Source organism: Dryas octopetala, chromosome 5, assembly GCF_963921425.1.
Source record: "Dryas octopetala chromosome 5, drDryOcto1.1, whole genome shotgun sequence".
Taxonomy (NCBI): domain Eukaryota; kingdom Viridiplantae; phylum Streptophyta; class Magnoliopsida; order Rosales; family Rosaceae; genus Dryas; species Dryas octopetala.
In genome coordinates this window covers 3521493-3542330 of record NC_141370.1, presented here as the reverse complement: position 1 = coordinate 3542330, position 20838 = coordinate 3521493, and the positions used below count along the sequence as shown (strand labels likewise).

The window sequence follows — 20838 nt, the reverse complement described above, 5'->3', positions numbered from 1 at the left end:
AATAAAATATTATATTTATATTCAGCAATTTGCCCACATCGAAGACAAGCTGATGAGCAAAATAAAATAATAGGCCTTAATACACCGGCATTATTACAATGGCAAAATAAAATAATAAAAATAAGAATACCCAAGTTTATTGTCAAGTCAAACTATTATTTAATTTTCATATGCTACAACCATTGTGGGAAAAGGGTTGGATAGATTCCCAATGCTCCACTTTTGATAATGAAAAGTAATGTTGGGCTGATAGGTTGGATAATTAACCATGGCATCTGTGGGAAATACTTTAAACCCCACAGACGAACTGTGGGTTAAAAAATAATAACCACAGTCAGCCGTTGCTTATTGATTAATTACCACATGAATCATATTTGTTGTGGGTTATGACTTATTAATTACCACATAGCTGTGGGTTATTACTTATTAATTACCACAGAATCACCATTGTGGGAAAATCACCTATGGTTTATGTGCAGTTTTCTTGTAGTAAGGCAACATTCTCCTCCTTCAAGGAATAACATTGTGCTGTCATGTTAACAGCATCATTGGTCAGCGAAGTGCTGAAAAAGTCCTCAAGTTGTGCGACTCACTTCTTCATATTATCGCTTCCCCTGACCATCGTTTCACCAACAAGAACAACTCGAGGTTTAGCCAACTTATGGCTCTAAGACCAACTGTAACAAGGGTAATTTTTGACCTTCAAATCACAATAAAACACCCTTGTTATGGTTGCGAGATGCACTCACACTTTCAGCCAATCTCACACTATTATAAGAGGAATACAAATGCAAAAGCATGCACAACTTAAGTTTAAAGGAACTCTATCCTCAACCTTTATTACTCATAAAGGAATACAAGATTACACACTCTCAAAACTGTATTCTCCCTCTCTCTCTCTCTCTCTCTCTCTCTCTCTCTCTCTTACATTCGGTTCACGAACCTGAACTGCTTAGGTTTTAGATTGTGTCTCATCAAGCTTATATAGAGGGTCATGACAATTTGCTGCCTGCAACTTGCCAACATACTTAAATGGATGCCTTCCACCTAAACATCAAGTGGTTGTTATCCACCAGGGCTGCTGCCACTCACTTGTCCCCTCAAGTGGCTCTTACTTGCTCCAGCAACTCCCCGAAGGCTGCTGCTTACTTCTCCCAACATCCCAAGAGTTGTTGCTTGCATGAGCAGTCTGCTTCAAGTCTTCATGCTGATGTGTGCTTCAAGTCTTCAGAAGGTGCTTCCTGCATGAGCAACTTGCTTGCTTTCAACAAGTCAACAATGGTTGATGCCTCTTCAAGTAATCAAGGGTTTATGCGCCATCAAATAAACAAGGCTATTGCCTCTTTGCATCAGCCTACCTTCTTTGACTTAGCAACCTGACCAAGCCAAGCATGTCTCGCGTATGTCATCTTCCTTGCAACTGTGTTAATGTGTGTGCTCATCACAAGCGCACTATGCCAATGACATTCACCTTATGTTGAGGCCAAGATCCATAAGACCTTGTAAGGGTTTTACAGCAAACCAACATGAGAGTTAAAGACAACAAGTATTTTTGCTCATTCCAGAATCTGAACAATTTGGTGGTGATTGCACTTGTGTTGGATCCAAGGTTCAAGATGCGACATGTAACTCATTTGTTTAGGAAGGAAACGTTTAATGAGGAAGAGTGCAATAGAAAACCAAAGAGATGAATGGAGTGATAATGGCCCTTTATGAAGAGTATGGCCTAAAAGTAGATGTTGGCATGCATGTAAGAAGGAATGTGAATGATGATTCACAAAACCGTTCTGCAACTTCAATGGTAGAAGATGGTGGTAGGGGTAGTGGGAGGGATGATATTTTGGAAGATTGGAGAAAAGTGGTGGAAAAGAGTGATGAAGCAATGGCGGCACATGAAGTGGATAAATACTTGATGGATCCTTTAGAATGGACAACCAAAGATGCAACTGGTTTTGACATATTATTATGGTGGAAGCTCAATGGTCTTAAGTACCCTGTGTTGGCAACAATTGAAAATGATGTTCTTGCCATTCAATTATCAACAATGGCATCTGAAAGTTGTTTTAGCACAGAGGGCAGAGTCATAAATGCACTTAGGAGTTCATTAACTCCTAAATAAGTGGAGGCCTTGATATGTATGCAAAATTGATTGGGGGGATGATATGTCCAGCTTGGAAGATGAAGCTTGTATTGTAGAACTTGAATTTTATGAAAGTGTTGAATCATGTAATGTTTGATAAGTTTCATTGTTCTGTTAATTTTTTTTTTTTTTGTATATTGGCACTTTGAATTTTAATTATTTTTGTGATGATATATATGTAGAATATGCAAGTACTGTCACTGCCACTACTAGTAGAAACACAACTTCATATCCAAAGGAAAAGGGAAAGTAAACTTGGACTGCAAGGCTGCAATCAATCTGCAATCTGCAATTTTCCAATTGTTGTGTTCAAATTTCAAATTTGTTGTTGTTGCAATTTTTGTGTTTTGAATTGTATAATTTGTATGTGAATTTATTTAACTTAAGCTTTTGTTTGTATATATATTGGTTTTTTGTAATAAGCCATAAGGCTTGTGAATTAGTTTCTGCCTTTCTGTTTTGTAACTTTGTATATTTGGTTTTTGTAATAAGCCATAAGACTTGTGAATTGCAACAAGATGCATGTTTAACTCATTTGTGTTGTTAGCTGATTTCTTTTGTCTTAAGATAGATGTATGTTTAACTCATAAAATTGTTTTAAAAATCATATAAGCCATATTGACAACTAACTTAATTGAATTTTGATTTCAAAGCCATATTGTCATTGAATTTTGATTTTTGATGTCATCCCGAAACTGGTGCTGAATCAAACCGATCTCGGTGGTTTCGATTTCATTCTAATGCAAATCTTTAAAAAGGCAATACTGAACTGTCCCATACCGATTACAAATTCTGGTTTTGGGATCGGTAAGTGGTCCATACCGAACTGTCCTGTACCGTGCCCAGCACTATGATTTAGTAAGAATGAACAAAGATACATTAGTGAACTTGTGTTCGACATTAAGGGGGTCAGACTTTTTACAAGATGATATATCAGTTTGTATCGATGAGGCATTGTGAAAGTTTAATTTAGGTGATCTATTCACTCAATTAACTTGATTAATTTCACTTTCAGTGATCGGACCCCAATTTTTGGTTTATGTGATCACTCACGAACTAGTCAACCAAACACAACTCAGACGGTCCAGTAACAAAAATGTGAAACTCCACATTGACTTCTAAAAACCAAAAATTACTTCAGTAAACAACACAAATCAAACACACCAAGGATCAAGTGACATCCTATACACTCAGAGGACCCATCACAATAGGCATCCCAGTGTTATCCACAACTACAGTGGTGTGTGATTATCTAAACAGTTATATAAGTCATATATCAATTTTAAGCAAATAGCTCCAGTACAGATTTGTGTTTAAAAGATGAGTGAGCCAGTAATCATAACAACACAAACAGGGAAGACAGATGCACACAAGATGTTCACCCAGAAAAACCGCAAAGGGTAAAAACTGGGGGTCTATCCAGCTGACCAGGCAATCCACTAAATCAGAAGTTCAATACAAAAGAGGGTACTCAGCACACAAGCTCAATCACTAAGTCCTAGACTAAGTGGCAGCTATCTTACCCATTTTGTGCAACTTCCATACGCAAGGCAGATGGTCATTCATGAAGAAGGCAGCTCCACTCCAAGCTCATCAACCCATGGCACCAATCCGCACCAAGCTCAGTGGTTTCATCAATGCATGAACATGATATGCAAATGTAGGATTCACAAACAAAGATCAATCTTCTCAAGCTATCGGCATGAAAAGATCAATATTGAATCCTTCAACTTAAATCTAAAATGAATGTGTTTGAAGTATGTATGAAGACATTTAAGCACTCAAACCCATATAGAATTTCAGATTTAACAAAAACAATTTCAGAAAATCTCTATGTGATTTTTCAAGAATTAAAAACCATTTTTCTGAAAATTATGAAGATGAGCACCTCACATGGAAAATACCCAGCAGTGAAAACCCAAGAATTCACGCTCTAAAATGGCTCATCGACACGTGCACAGATCTGACCAGCCAGCACCCCTTATGCCCGTACACACTCACGCAAGAGGCATGTTCGCCCATGCCACGTGGAAGCCAATCAATGGCTGTCCACAAGAGACGGATTAAGGGCATATTCCCTTTGTCCTAGAGGGGTATCCTAGTATTTACTAAGGATAGAAATAAGCAGCTGTCAAAAGGAATTTTGCATTTAAAAATCAGAATGTAGAAGATGATGAATAGTGTGTGTGCGTGAATGGGAAAGATGAATCAGATCTGATTTGAAAACATTGGGGGAACCAAGTCATGTGTTGTGCACATGCATGTCTAATACTAAACAGAATATGGGCTTTCAAAGAATTGGGCTTAAACAGCAAAACCCGAAATGACCCACTGTAGCAACTGTGACTTAAGTAACAGTCACTGTACGTGAAAAACAGTGTTCATTATGATCAGTGAATGACTAGTCAAATAGACAAAAATCTGTTAATTTCATGAAATGAATGAAGTGCAGTATACCTTGTGACTTGTTCATTCTTGACTTCTTCAAAGCAGTAGACCTTGTCCTAAATCTAGCCTAGAGCTTGTGAGTGAATAAATACAAATTAATACAATTGTTTTGACACGGAAAATAGCCAACATTAACAAATCCTAGAAACTAACACATTGTTTATATTTTTGTATACTATTTGTCATACAGTTCTCAATTGGGTTATTGCTAAGATATTTCAACATTCTAAGGAGACAATATCAAGACAATTTAAGAGAATTATCAAAGCAATATGTCGACTTGGCGCTCATATAATTCAACCTGGAAATATGGATGAGACTAGGGGTGTGTTTCGGACGGATCAAATCGAAAATAGGGTGTTCCAATTCCAATTCAAAAAATTTCGAAATAAAATTTCTATTCCAAAAAATCGGAATTTCAACATCTCATTCCAATTTAGAATTTTCAGATTTCTCGGAATTTTTGGAATTTTTCAGAATATCACATTTTCGGAACTTTCGAATAAAAATTCGAAATTTTCAGAGAAAAAATCAGAATCTTCACGTTACCTTTTGTTATTAGTAAAAACAAACAAAAAAAATTAGTAATTACACGTACAAAAAATGTGGGTACTTTTGTTAGCATTTATGTTAGGGATTAATGTCATTTTGCTCCCCAGACTATTACACATGTATCAGTTTGCTCTCCAGACTTCTAATTTGGAAAATTAAGGACCTTGACTTTTTCAATTTTGTCAATTAAGGTTATTCCGTTAATTTATACATTTTTCATCTAAAATGTCGAGATGATCAAGCAAAATTTAGCAAGAAATAAAAGAGGAAAAATGATACATGAGGAAAAAATGACAAGATATAATTGGAAGGGACCATTTTGCCCTCAAAGATTTGGATAAAAAATGTATAAATTGACAAAAGAACCTCAATTGGCAAAATTGAAAAAGTCAGAGTCCTTAATTTTCCAAATTAAAAGTCTGGGGAGCAAACTGATACAAGTGTAATAGTCTGTGGAGCAAAATGGTATTAATCCCTTTATGTTATTATGATACACATATATTTATAATATGCATATGTTTATATTAATAGTATTAGTTATTTTTTTTAATATATATATGTGTGTATGTTTGAAACAAATAACAAATTAATGAAACATATAGTAAAAACCTAAATAAATGATATAATATTAATATAAATACGGAATAAATTGACATAATTTCAAAAATATCGAATCGGAATCCCTTTGGAAAATTTCGGATAAGATTTCAGATTGGATCGGAATTTACAGATACATTCCAATTCCAATCCAATTTTTTTCGGAATTTTCGGATTTCGGGTTTGATTCGGACGTTCCAAAATTGAAAATTTTCGGATTACAATCGGTCGGATTCGGATTTTCCAATCCAAATCACACCCCTAGATGAGACTCCTCCTAAGATCATGGGAAATCTCAAATATTATTCATGGTTTGAGGTATTAATTCTATTAGTATTAGTATATAATACAAATTTTATAATTGTGCTAATCTAATATAGTTTTGTACTAATATGTGATTATTTGAATTGTCACTTGGTAGAATTGTGTTGGGGAAATTGATGGAACACATATAAGTGCATGGGCACTTGCATCAAAGAAGCAAGTCCCATATCGAGGTAGAAAAGGGCAGGTGACACAAAATATTATGTGTGCATGTTCCTTTGTCATGTTGTTTACGATTGTCTACACAAGATGGAAGGGACAAGAGTGTTGATGGATGCAATAAATAGAGAAGAGAACCGGTTTCCATTGTCTAAGGAAGGTATGAAGTCATTCAAATATGTTTAAATTATTTTAACAAAATATATATAGTATATTTTAATAAAATAAAATAATTAATTGCATTGTTCTTCAATTGAAAAATGTTATGTTGTTGATTTCTCATACCATATCGTGGACAACGTTATCACTTGCGTGATTATAGAGGAAGAAACAGACAACCAAGAGGCCCGATGAAATTATTCAACTATAGGCACTCATCACTATGTAACGTTATTGGACGGTGTTTTGGAGTGCTTAAGGCTCGTTTTCCTATTCTAAATTAAGTTAATGCCCAATTATTCACTTAGGAAACGACTCATTCCCATTGCATATTGCACATTGCACAACTTCATTAGAATGTAATCAAGAGGTGATATAATGTTTCATCAATACCAAGCTGAGAACCTTGATGTGGTAGATGAAGAAAGCTCGGAGGTGAGTCAAGAAGAGGAAAACTTGCATGGACATGAATGAGGAAAATCAAATGCGTGATATTAGAGATCACATTGTTGGGGCTATGTGGCTAGACTATGTTAATAATTGGTCTTAGAATTTGTGTTAAATTGAACTTTTTGTTATCTTGGATGTTTGAATGATTCTTGAATTTGTGTTAATTTGAAGTAAACTTTATATTATTTTGAAGAATTTTTTTAATCACAAATAGTCCCCAAACTTTCACTCAATATAATCCCTCATCTTTGTCACCGAACATCAATTTGGTCCCTCTGTCCACTTCTATTTAATTTTTTGTCTAAAATACCATTTTTTTCAAGGGCAAATATGTCTTTATATACATAGACACACTTTAAAAATTCACTAAAAATAGTTTGGGACTCGAAAAAATTCCTTGGAATGTCCTACAGACTTGTCTTGACTAGTACTATTTATATGAAGTTAAATTAAAACAAAATGTTATTTTAATTTTCTAGAAATTAGTTTGGGAATTTCAAATTTTTTAGAAAATACTAAACGTCAATTTGATCATTTGACCCCATATGAAAATATTAGTAGCCAAGACGAGTCCGTTTGGAGAATTTTTTTGTGCCCCGATCTATTTTTGGCGAATTTTTAAAGTGTGTCTAGAGGGTGTTAAGACATATTTGCCCTTGAAAAATGGGTATTTTAAACGAAAAAATTAAACAAATGTGGATAGAGGGACCAAATTGATGTTCAGTGGCAAAAATGAGTTATAGCATTAAGTGAAAATGCACTTTAAGAACCAAATTGATGTTTTGATGAAAGTTAAGAGACTATTTGTGATAAAAAAACCTATTTTGAATGATTCTTGAAATTTTGCTATGAAATTTTGTTATTGATCTTAGGTTATGGACCTTGTGTATAGAGTCTCAAGTCCTGGGTTTCGGATTTGGGATCTCGTGCCCCAGTTTTTGGATCCCGGGTCTCGAGGGTTGGGGATTGAGTCTTGGGTTCAAAATCTAAGTCTAAATCCTAATACAAACAACTTATTGAAAAAAAATAGATTATTTTAAAAATATCAACCAAACAAGTTTTCAAAAATTTAAAATTTTAAAAATTGTTTTAAGTTCCATATCAAACAAGTTTTCAAATTTTAAAATTAGATTTAAAATCTCATATTTTAAAAATGGATCCATGTGTTTGAATTTTTTTTTTTAATTGGATACTAAGTAGGGCTTAAGGTACTTAACTTTTTCAATTTTACCAATTGAGGTAATTCCACCTATTTACTCGGTAAATTAATACAAGTGATGGACACGTGACTACCATTTTTCCCTTAATAAGGAATCTTCGTGATAGGGATTTGACTTTGTGTAAACAAAACTTTTGATGGAAAGCAAGCAAATTCACAAAATTACCTCAATTGGCAAAATTGAGAAGTCAAGTACCTTTATTTTCAAAAATGGAAGTCTGGGGAGTAAACTAATACAAGTGCAATAGTCTAGAGAGCAAATTGATACAAATGCAATAGTAATGGGAGCAAAATGACATTTATCTTTTATTATAATTTAGTGTTGTCATGCTAGGGTAAGGATGAAGCCCTGATTCATGTTGAACAATAAATCACTCATAGATTTTAAGATCTTGTTTATTTAATTCAATGTTTGCATGTGATAAATTGCTACTCTCTATTTAAATGCCATGCTAGATGTTTACTCTCTTTGATTGGCCACCTAAGGGTTGTATGCATCTAGTAATAGTTGTGGAAATGTGCAGACGAGAACCAAGTCCATGATTTCAATAGGCCAGCAACAAGTGAATATCCTAAAAAATGTATTCATGATGATTAAAAATCATAGAAGTCATATAATATGATAACCAAGTTTTGTATATATGCTCTATGTGTTTGTCAATATTCTCACAAAGCTTAATGACTCTATACATGACTAATATGTCTAGGAATGTGATAACCAAGCTCTAGGAAATATGTGTAGTTAACTGTCTAAATCAAGTTAACCAATTGGATTAGTTCATGCCTTAGAGGAATGATTGCCAAAAGTGTCCAATAACCAAGGTCTTTTGTGTAGACAAATTTTATCACATGTGTTTGAATTGAATTACTTGACTCCATTATGGTTGTACTTCATGATTAGTGGTGGATTCTAAGTCTTAGCATCCCAATTTTATGTTGAGAGACTTAGAGTCCAGTCGATTTTATGAGTCTTTCTTAGACTAAGACCAGTAGTGACTTAAGGTTTTTAATTAAGTCCTTTTATTTTTTTTCTTTGACGGCTTTATGTTAAGTTTTAACTCCAAGATTTTGGGCGGAACCCAAAATCTCAGAATTAAAACCAAACATGCAGTCTCTACAAAGCCCACTCTACACCCTAGGAGGGGAAATACCTTTCAAATAGAGGGAAATGCCAATCAAATTGGGGAATGACTTTATTATGAATTAAAAAGATTTTCTTATAAATTTTAAAACATCACCGGTCTCTATCTAAAAACTGTTTTTCTAAAGGACCTAAGCCTAATTATCTCTTTTATGTTTCTTGCATTAGGGGTATTTTACTATGTAGTTTTAGTTTTAAAAACCCTTTTATGCCGTGTGTGTGAGTTGGGTATTCTTAGCTTGCAAGTTAAGTTAATTAATCGTATTGGTTTCATTCATTGTGGGATCGATCTCGTACTTGTACTCATTGCTATTATATGATTTGTGCACTTGCAAATAAACTTGGAATTAGATTGAAATAAATTGGTTCTAAAAAAACATGTGGCAAATGCATTTTTCTCATTTCGTATAGTTTCTTCCACATAGACAAAAAGATTAATAAAAAATTCTAATATTTTAAATGATTGGTGATGTGGCATGTCGTGGCCATTGTGGGTCTATTTTTCATTTATGTAAGATGCCACTTTTACAATAATTAATAAAAAATTCTAATATTTAAAAAACTTTAAATTCAATTAAAACAAAAAAAAAAAAAAAAACAAATCCCATGGCCTTCCTCCATGGTGGTGAGAAGGGCAGGGGAGGGGCTCGGGTTGGGTGGGGAGGTTTCGAGGAGGAGGAGGAGATGGAGGGGAAGTGGAGGGTGCTGCTTTTGGAGATTTTTTTTAGTTTTTAATATTTTTTAATTGAACATAAAAGTTTTTAAAATATCAGAATTTTTTGTTAAGTTTTTTGTCTAAGCGGATGAAAATACAAATATACCCCTGCTAACGTCACCGAGTTTGATGGATTGACTAACAAAATGGGTGGAAAAGGATAAAGTGAAACATGAAGACTAGTTATGAGTGGTAAAGTGAGACAAAATAAATTCCATGTGGTAATGGGAGATTCGGATTAAACTTTGGTTGACAAAACAGATATTAAGCCAAAAAGAAAATAAGTTTGTCCCTTGTCCTTATCAACAATGAAGAGAAGTATAAATTGAAGCTTGGGAACAGAGTCAGTTATTGATGTCACAACTCGTCTTCTGTACAAATCACATAACAAATCAGCTTAAATATGTTGCACTATATCAGTAAATTCTCCCAGGCCTGGACATGATACTAAATGTTACTCTGTTTGTACACAACAGATTAGTCCAAAAGAAACACACACACAAAAAAAAAAAAAAAAAAAAAAGAACCACAATCTATATTTTACAAGTAATTTGTTGTTCATGTAGGGAATACAATGAGAATAATTTCTTTAGGATTTAAAAAGAAACCAATTTGCGGCTAAAGTTAGAGATCTTAAATGCCAGAAGTTTGAGAAGAAGGTATCAGCTTCAGCAACAGCTGCTTGTGGATGCATTGGACTGTGGCAGTTTCTCCTTGAAGATATTCTTTTTCACTCCTTTAGAACCTTCAGCTAAGAGACTAGGAGTATCCAGAATCTGCATATATGATTCCAATTTCATACCATCATTCTGCTATCAATTTTCATTTAAAAAGATAATATTATAGGCATGCAATGTATGTCTAATTAACCTACTATGATTCTTTGAGAAAGTTCTAACAGAGTACCTTGCATTGTTATTTGTTACTATGAAAACAGTTTTGTTTTCTTACCTTTTTTTATGTCAAAAGATTTTTTCTCAGTAAAACAAGCTCCATAAAGTTTAGCACAGGCACCATAAATGAGATTAAAATAGTTAAAAGGTTTCCAAACCTTTAAAACAAGCTCTTCAAAGCACTGCTGCACATTAACTCGAGTTTTAGCACTGCATTCAATAAAGAGACATCCAGATTCCCTAGCGAAATTTATTCCCTCTTTCTTTGTTACAACCCTGTCACTTTCCTGAAAAATAAGAAGGATATATTTAAGCTTCAAAAGCTCAAAATGCACCTAATATAAATAAACATTATGATTCAAGACCGTCATGTGCTTGACACAAATAACTTGAGACAAACTTGACCTGTATTGTCGCTTGTGCTCATTCAGTTAAATATCCACCAAAAACAGGACATCCTTGTCGTGATGTAGCAGTACAACAAAACAGAATAACAATTGGAAAAAAAAAAAACCACACCGAATTTAAAATCAAATCTACCATTAAATAGAATTGGCCCAAAGGACTTCAATTCTCAATTGTGACATGAGAGAGAGACCTATAGACATTTTAGGTAGGGACTTCAGGGTAGAACAGAAGCTCTTCATAATTGAGGTCGACGAGAAATCTAGGAGTGGTGTGATTAAAATGACAGACAAATAGATTGAGGAGTTTCTCCTTATTAGATTTTGGGAAAGTACCTTAAAGAAGCTGCTCAGACCAGGCTCAATGACAGGTTCTTTAGAAGTTACAGATTATCATGTCTGGTTGGAGACTTATGAGAGTTTTTAGTCAACTATCAGAGCCAATGTTTTCAGAGGAGGCATTAAGGCAAGGCATTGCCATGTTCTCTAGTGGCAGAATCAGTGTATCATTTGAGTTATTTTTTCACCGAGCAACGGGAGGCCTCTTTGGAGGGTGGAATTAGTATTTCTTTTTCCATGATCATATTCAAGTTACTGATGCAGTGGGAAACCAGGTAGGCAATTTCTCCAAAAAAGGATTCAGGGTATACAGGTTCACGGTGTAAATTCTGTTCCTAAGGAGAGCAATGCAGTAGCTACAGCTTGGTTAGAAAAAGTATCCTCTTTGGAATCCCAAGACTAAGCCAATTGGCCCAAATCTAACAGTAAGGCCTTTTGAGTCTAGAATGAAGTGTCCATGGTAGTGCATGAATAAAATAATTAAATAAATAAATAAATAAGTCAAACAGCCAATCTAAGAGTTAATGTCAAGTTTTATTATCTATTTGAGTCTAGTTTACTAAGAGTCTATCAATCTGGGTCTTAGGAAAATACAATGTCTTTCCTCCTCACTCCGCAATTTTATCATAAATATCATCCATAATATCTTTCTCCTCACTATCGCCAAACCAACTATAGAAGCTTTCCTCAGCCGGAGGTTGCTTGTTACCTTTCTTATCTTGATTAACACCATTTTTTTTTTTTTTTTGAGAAGAAACGAGAACTTTTATTAAAAAGACAAAGTAAAAAAAAAAACACAGAGTGGATCAGGAATCCACAAACTTATAAGAAGAATAAAAGTAAAAAACAAAACTGATCTTAGATAAGAAAAACCCAAGACATCGCCCCAAAACTAGTCTCACTGCACAACCGCTAACACCATTTGGTATGCACATTCCCTCTTTCCACTTTATCAATATAGAAGTAACTTCTGTTCCTTCATGAAGGTAAAGATCTTTGTATCTTTGTGTCTTCAGGGGTGTTTGTTCATGGTAGATAAGACTTATGAACGAATTATTGGTATCCTTGTGAGCTTCTTAGACAAAGTATTTTAGGAACACTCCTCTTAGTTTAATCTATCTTGAATTCTCGATTGGGGGACGGTTTTGTATTGATTGTGGGGGTTTTCAGTTATTTTTCTCGTTGGTGACCATTAAGAAAATGCGATTTGAACAAGTTTGACTGCAAAAATGTCAACTTTTCCCTTCTAATTGTTTATGATTAACCTGACCCCTCGTAGTGCGTTTTGCACTTATGACACGGTGCTAAAGGTACTGGCTTTTGGTTTATGAGATGAAGCAGAGGCTGAAGAGTAACCTGACCATGTGGTAACATTCTGAGCCTTTGCACTGGATGTTGTACTTTTTGTGAGCTTGTAAAACCATTGTCCCCTAGAGATGCTTGTGAACCCCACTTGTCGTCAAACTTTTTGGTATACTTTTTGCATTCCTCTCTGGGCATATGCTATTCTCTAAACTTTAGCAGACAACAAACTCCATGCCTCATAAATTAGCTTAAATGCTCCATCAGCTCCTATAGACTTGTTTTTAACAGGACCGGAGCATAAGAGGTAGGTTCCTATACTGTTTCCTCACTGTCTCGTCATCTGCTCTCAGATCCGCACAAAGAATCCCATAACAATCAACTTCCCCTATTATTTTGTTCTCTGAATAAATATACACATCAAGAGCCCCCAATATTTTGGGGAACACCCTCAAGCCCTGGAAACAAATTTTGAACCTTACAAGCAAATTTCTTTGGCCCCATAATATCCTTTGTAGTGAATTTCTCCGCAATCTCTTTTGCTCTGGTGGCCTCATTGTTATTGCACAAATCCTTGGATCTCTCATTCTTCAAAAGAAATCTTGCCCTAGCAGTACAAACCCTTATTATATGGGCTGTGTTGGCCAAAAAAATTGAATTGTAGGGAGCCTCCATGAACAGACCTCTCCACCACAAGTTTTTTACTTCTTAGCCCCTCTTTCCTAACCCATATCTAAAGAATCCCCAAAACTGGACCCTTTTGCTTCCAACCTTCAAGGTTGGAGGTGCTTCACTGTGTTTAATTTTTGTTTTTTATAATTATTATTATTATTTTTTTTTTTTTGAGGCTTATGGAAAGAGAAGAAGGTAATAACTTTTTTGTTTAATTTTTAAGGTTAAAATGACAGTCTTACCCTTGACAGTTATACTTTTTTTCTAGAAGAAACAAATGATTTATCGGTAGAAGGATACAGAAGAAGAGAGAGAGAGAGAGAGAGAGAGAGAGAGAGAGAGAGAGAGAGAGAGAGAGAGAGAGAGAGAGAGAGAGAGAGATCACAAATGAGTGCTTGTGTTCCAATTGCATTCACAACGAACCTACAGAATAATTCATTTTCCCCCAAAAAATGCTTAAACAACAAATATACTTCTCCTGAGAAATTTAAATTGGAATAATAAAATACCTTATCAACTTTGTTCCCCACAAGTAACTTGATGCAGTCTTGATTTGTTGAATAGAGTTCTATTTCCTTGGCCCATATATCACAAAGGTTTGTAAATGTTTCTCGCCTTGTTACATCATAGACTGTTGCAGTTACAAAAAGCATATGACTACTTCACAGGAAGAATTACGGAATCAGAGGCCCACAAACAGTTATTTTCTCATAACTAAATATTTCAATTAATCATGAAAAGACGTCTGCATGTCAACCCACATGACAACAGGTAATAATGCTAGGGATCCCAAATTTGTGTACTGAATTAGAATGGCAAATGACATGGCATATGCCACATAGGATTCACCCACCTTATTTTTAGGGTTTACAATTTTTAAATAACTCAAAACTGATGATGTGGCTATGCCACCTCATTTTGGACTTAAATTTGGCACAAAAATTTTGGATCCCTAGCACTACACTTCTGTTAAAGATTCCAATCTTAGGTTTTGAGAACAAGACAGTGACCTAAGAATTTTCCAAAATTTCAAGGAAAATTCACAACTTTGAAATATCCATTATCTGCAATTTCACTTGAAACAATAATATAATACAGCTGTAGGTAAAACATACCCATAATGATCCCTTGGGCACCTCTGTAATATGAACTTGTCAAGGTTCTAAATCTCTCTTGACCAGCTGAGTTAATAATAAACATTTAGAACCTGTTAGAAATGGAAGAGTCCAAGCCGTCCTCTTTACAAAGAGAATGGTGAAGGGTACAAGAAAAATGAATTCCTAGCAAAAGAAGCAGTGAAGTATATCCAAGGTCATGAATAGCTTATCCATGCATTTATAACAAGAAGATCTCATGAAGTAAGACACGATGTCAACAAGCACACAAGCAAACAGCCAACAAATAGATCTGTAAGGGACAGTTTAAAGGCAAATCTTAGCATGAGTGCAGAAATTTTTTTCACTTAAAGTCAGCAGCTCTCATTTGTAATCTTAACCATTCATATTAAATCTTGACATGGAGAGTGCAAGTCTTATGATTCAATCTCAACTGGAAAGAATTTTAGTTGTTCTTTGGAACCACATGTGTTTGCACTTGGACAATTACACAATTTGTGTTGCAAAGGAAAACCATTAACACATTAAAATAAAAATAAAAATTAAAGAAAAAACAAAACAAAACAAAACAATTGCTTCTACCAAAAAAACAGGGGGTGCGGGGAAACAGAAACTTGAATGCAAACAAGGTTGGTTCTTTTTTGTTTTTTTGGTCAGAAGGAAACAAGGTTGGTTAGATTAAAACATTCCGAGCAATAAAGGAATTGATTAACATACAATCAAAAGTGATAATTAAAATACAACAAATAGTTGCTATGATAGCCTGATCAACTTTATGTGGATGGGTAATAAAAACTCAAAATCAATATCATCCTTAGGGACACACCAGGAAAGGAGTAGTTTCTCATTGTTTTATTTTTTATTAAGGAAAATTATAAAACGAGCCTGTAAATAGCAGAAAATCCACAACGAGCTACTAGTATCACAAATCCTTTAGTTACGTTTAATTGAATCATTTTCTTTTTGAAAATGTTCCAGCATTTCTGAAATCTGAAATTGATCATACAAATTTTCGTAATGATAACTTTCCAAATGACCTAATCATATAAGAATAAGCACTACAACTGTAAAAAACTCAAAAATTTGAAGATGAGCAGTGCTTTGGGATTACCTGTATCCCAAATTGCAAGCTTGAGCTTTTTGCCTCCAAGACTAACATATTTTACCTTAAAATCAACACCTGCACCCAAAAAAGAAAAGAAAAGCAAAGCATGAAATTCAAGAAAGTGAAAGAGGATAGGAAATCTGAAGGATCAGAGGAAGGAAATGCAAACCGATGGTAGGCGAAAGGTCTTCGAAGGAATCGGAAGTGAAGCTGAGGAGGAGACTGCTCTTGCCAACCCCTGAATCCCCAATCATCAACAGCTTGAACAAGTAATCGAACTCCGTTTGATTTGAAGCCGATGATTCCATTTCAATGAAATGCAGCACATCCAAGATTTCAATGCAATGCCAAGATCTATCAAACAAACAACAAACTGTTGCAACCAAGGACACAACTGTAATTTCACACTTCTACCGAGTTTGCTTTCAACTCGGAACGTTTCGTTTTTTTCTCTCCCTCCCTCCCTCTTTCTCAATACTAATTGTTTTCATTTTCTTGGCACTATCTGGTTTATATTGAAAAGATAATAGAACAGAGAGAAAAGTAATAAGGAATTGAGGGACGATCTTTCTCCTCACCGAGGAATAAAATTTTGAGTTTTTAGAAAATTTTGATGAAAATTTTGACAAAAATCTCGAAAATTTTTAAATTTCGACAAAAATTAGATGGAAACAACGAAAATTACTATCAAAATACGAAAATTTTGAATGAAACTTTACCATATGTTTATTTCACATATTATCTACAACATTGATAAAAAATATTGAAAAAACCAAATTATATAATAGATTTCATGTGATATAAAATAAACATAATGCGTGCTAAAGATAAATACTGTTAAATAAAATTAGTATATTCTTTATAATCTATAATCTATACACTAAACTATAATACTAAACCCTATATACTTTATATACTATAATATTATTTATATTCTATAATTTATACATTAAACCCTATATACCATATATTCTTTAAAATATATATATAGTATAAGATATTAGGGTTTAGACCTTAAAAGTATTTTTTATTATTTTATATATAAAAATGTATTATGGTTAGGGTTTAAAAATAACTAAACGAAACCTTAAAAAAGCCAAACGAAATCTCAAACATTTTTTTTCTTTCCAATTGTCCAAAGAGTCCAAACCCTTTTTTTTTTTTTCTTTCTTTTGTTTTTTTTTCTTTTCCTTTTTTTCTTTTTTTTTTTCTTTCTTTTTTTTTTTTTCTTTCCTTTCCTTTTTCCTTTCTTTCCTTTTTCCTTTCTTTCCGTGATTCTCTCATTCTTCCCTCTCTTTTCTCTCTCTCCCAGTTAGTCCCTACCTCCTAGCCGCTATAATATATCATCTCTTTCTCTTCTCTCTTCTCTCTCCTCCCTCTCCTGCGCCAATCTCTTTCTCCCTCCCCAATCTGATTTTCTCCATGCCTATCTCTCTTCTCTCTCCTCCCTCCCAAATCACTCCGGTGGCTGGGTTTGTTACCGCCAACAAGGAGAATGTAAAAGACAGAGATGGTTGGGTTTGTTACCTCCAGTGTGAGGGTTAGCTGGTGTGAGATCCCGTATTTTTCAGATAATTATTTTAAATATTTTGAATATTTATTTTAAGGATTTTGGAATTTAAAGAGGTTTAGGGTTAATTTTTAAATTTTGTGTTAAATTGGGCATGACAAAAAGTTGACTTTTAAAATTAATGGACTTTCGTCTTTGACTTTGGGTCCGTTGGATTGGTCTCGAGTCCACAAATTCGTAAACATGTGGCACGCGTCAATCGGAGCTACGGTTTGAAAGATACGGGCTTTTGAAGCGAGTGGCAAACTTGTAATTTTTACAAAGGTGGGTTTTAAAACCCCAAAAGTCAGTTCTCTCTCCTCATTTCTCTCTCTCTCTCTCTCTCTCTCTCTCTCTCTCTCTCCCGCGTCTCTCTCGCCCTTCACCCTTGCCGCCCCTTCCACCAGCGCGTGGCGGCACGTCCGGCGGCGGCTGGACTGGGTGTTTGGCCCAGGTTGCTCGTCTCTCTCTCCTCTTCATCCCAGTGGCCGCCATCAACCCAGAAAACCCCAGACCTGAGACACCCAGCGCCGGATCCGATCGAACCCTTCTCCGGCTATCTGCATTTTTCGGCCAAATCGCGGCGCCGGACCACCTGGGTTTTCTTCCCCAGGCCTCGGCGAGTTCAGCCATGTCCTCCCCTAGCTCCGACGACCCCTCACGGCGGCAGATCGAGAAATTTTAGGCCGGCGGCTTCTCCGGCCAGTTCGAGCTTTTCCGGCGAGATTTGGCCCTCGATCCAGTTACGAGAAATGATCCTCTAGGTATGGGCTTCTTTTCCCCTTGTTCTTGCGTGTCAATTTTGAGAAATTGGAGATTTAAATTTTAGGGCTTGTACCCATTTCGGGTTTACCTTGAATTGAGCATATTTGAATGAATTCTGAGTTGTTTTTTGTCCAATTGAAGTGCCTAGGTTAGTTGGGGTTGATTTTAGTTGAAAAACCAATTTTTTAAGGATCTGTCGCCGCAGCCACCACTGCCTCCGCCACTTGTGGCGGCGGGTCAGCGGTTATTTGTCTCTTTTTGCCCAAATTGAACTTCTAGGAGACCCTCAGAGGTTGTTTGGTGAATTCTGTGAAATTTCTGTGTTGTTTAAGGCCGGGCAGCCACTGTGTGTGGTGGCGGCCGCCCGTTTTGGAGGCTAAACGACCAGTTGTGAATTCTGTTTATATTTAAGTTGGTTGTCTGGTTCTAACAGGTACACGGGCTCGGGAAATCTCATTCCCGCTGCCGTTATGTTGCCGGATTTGGTATTCGAGCAATGGCACCGTGAAGGGTATTTCGGTCTTTTACGTAGTTGAACTGTGAATGACACTTATCAGATTTTAATGTAGAGTACTGTTATTGAATGGTCTGTTTTGTGTGTTTGTTGCTTTATGTTAGGAAGGCTAAGGGTAGGATTTGGATCATGAGAATGAATTGATGAGGATCTGAGGTTAAGGAATTAATTTGGAATTTTAGAGTTTGTCCTGAGGATAATGGCTGAACTAGGAAAGAAATGTTTATTGTCGAAGTAAATAAATGATGATTAGGCGATTAATTTACCGATTTGATCGAATTGAGTATTGAGAAAGTGTTGGTATGATTTGAGTGACAAGCAAGTGAAGGGTCGTGAGTAGGAATCAATCTCGGAAAGGTTTCGGTGTAGTTCGGAGTAAACAGTGAGTGGAATATGTTTATAATTGATTATTTATACAATGTTGATTGAGACGTTGTGATTTGAGGAGAGACACCTCCTTTTGATGAGTGGGTTTGATAAGGAGAATTTAGAAAAGAATATTTAAAGACTGCTGTGTAAATGCACGTGTTAACCGGTCGAGCCTGCCTGTGTAAAATGCACGGGATTGTGGCCAGGATACGAGCCTGCTCGTATGGAGTGACCCCTCCGTATGAGATTGTGGCCAGGATACGAGCCTGCTCGTGCGGAGTGACCTTCCGTACGAGATTGTGACTAGGATTTGAGCCTGCCCGAGTGCGGGATTGTGGCCAGGACATTGTCTACAGTACAGGTACGAGAATGATGTGAGTTTTAAGAATAAGTGTTTCGAGATATCAGTTTCCAAGGATAAATTCAGTTCAGAGTTTGATTTGCGATTGAGGGGATTTAAAAATGGTTTTGAAAGAAGAGATTTTTGAAAGTAGTTATAAAGCTGGAGGATTTCCAAGAAACGAAGTGTGTGAAATTAGATAGATGGTTGTTTGGTTGCTTGTATTGCATTGGTTTGCTAGGACTTAGTAAAGTCTAGGCTTGAATCATGAGGACGGAAATGATGGTGTTTATGCATTGAGGTTATTAATTAGGATGTGAATGATTGAGGTTGAGGTTAATGGTTGATGATTAGGCAATTGATTTGTTAGAGTATAATTATTATTATTGATGAAATATTAGATGATTGAAGAATTTCGGACTTATGAAGATTAATTAGTTACGCCCTGGATTTATTGCGAATATTTTGTGGATTGTAAATTGAGATAACTGACTATTTTGAGGCCTTGTGATTTCTTATCAAGGATAAATATTTACGTCATTTCACTCCTACGAGCTATAGTGAGTTTATCGGGTTATTTGTTTGAATGACCCGGTGTACCATGGATATGGTGCAGTGTGGTTAATTGTGTTTTTGCAGGTTAAGCAGACTGAGGAGGCAGTGAGGAGAAGACGAAGCAGTGTGACTCACTTTGTTTTATGTAAATGATTTTATACAGTGATTTTAACCGATTTTAGAAAGTAATTTTTACATCAATATCTTTGGGCTCACACTATGATTTAGTTAACGTATTTCTTTATTATATTAAATGCATGGCTCATTCTTTGAAAAGAGGTTTAAAGGACAAAGTTTCAGTGTATTTTTGGGCCCGAGGATCAGGGCGTTACAGCTGGGTAGCCTGAGTTACTGCTTTACTGGGTAAGTTAGCGAAATTTCGACGAAATTCATCTCAAATTCAAAAAAATTGGCTGCTTTACTGGATTACCGCCAGTGTTCGAAATTTCGAATATTTCACCGAAATATTCCGAAATTTGATCGAATGTGTGTTAAAATTTTGGAACCCCTAAAAATCAAAATTTAATCCCTTGCTCCTCACATAGGTCCTTTATTTATAAGTTTCAGGATGACTTGGGATAAACATCCAAATCTCCTAGTTTTACATGGAATAAGACTCTTACTATTTATCTAATACATCAAATAAATAACAAAAAATATTAGATAAATAAATTGGATAAATATGGACAGCCACATAGATACTAATATTCATAACACTCCCCCTTGGATGTCCATTTCACATCAAATATGCCTCATTAAAAACCTTACTAGTCAAAACCCTATGGGAAAAAGACTAACTAAGGAAAATAGTACAATCTGTGTTTCTCATAACTATGGTAGACGTACGACACTGCCTCATTAAAACCTTGCCAAGAAAACCCAATGGGACAAAAGCCTTGGACGAAGGGAAAAGAGTACAGTGCGATGACAAGCTCTCCCTGATGTTGATATGAGTTTTTCAATCAGTGACGATTGCCTCGTTAAAATCTTGCTTAGGAAAACCCAGTGGGAT

At 35.5% G+C, this 20838-nt stretch overlaps 1 protein-coding gene and 1 pseudogene across 1 annotated transcript; one reads left to right on the top strand and one right to left on the bottom strand.

The window, feature by feature from the left end:
• Nucleotides 1-1702: 1702 nt before the first annotated feature.
• On the top strand, nt 1703-6742 carry LOC147283603 (uncharacterized; annotated as a pseudogene).
• A 3479-nt stretch (nt 6743-10221) lies between these two features.
• LOC147283602 (ras-related protein RABC1-like) lies at nt 10222-16202 on the bottom strand. Its single transcript, XM_086243284.1, has 6 exons — nt 15904-16202; nt 15741-15809; nt 14630-14695; nt 14024-14145; nt 10956-11084; nt 10222-10680 (listed from the first exon to the last, which is right to left on the bottom strand). Exons 1-6 carry the CDS (start codon nt 16040-16042, stop codon nt 10573-10575), a joined length of 633 nt encoding a protein of 210 aa, XP_086099410.1. The 5' UTR covers nt 16043-16202; the 3' UTR covers nt 10222-10572.
• Nucleotides 16203-20838: the final 4636 nt, after the last annotated feature.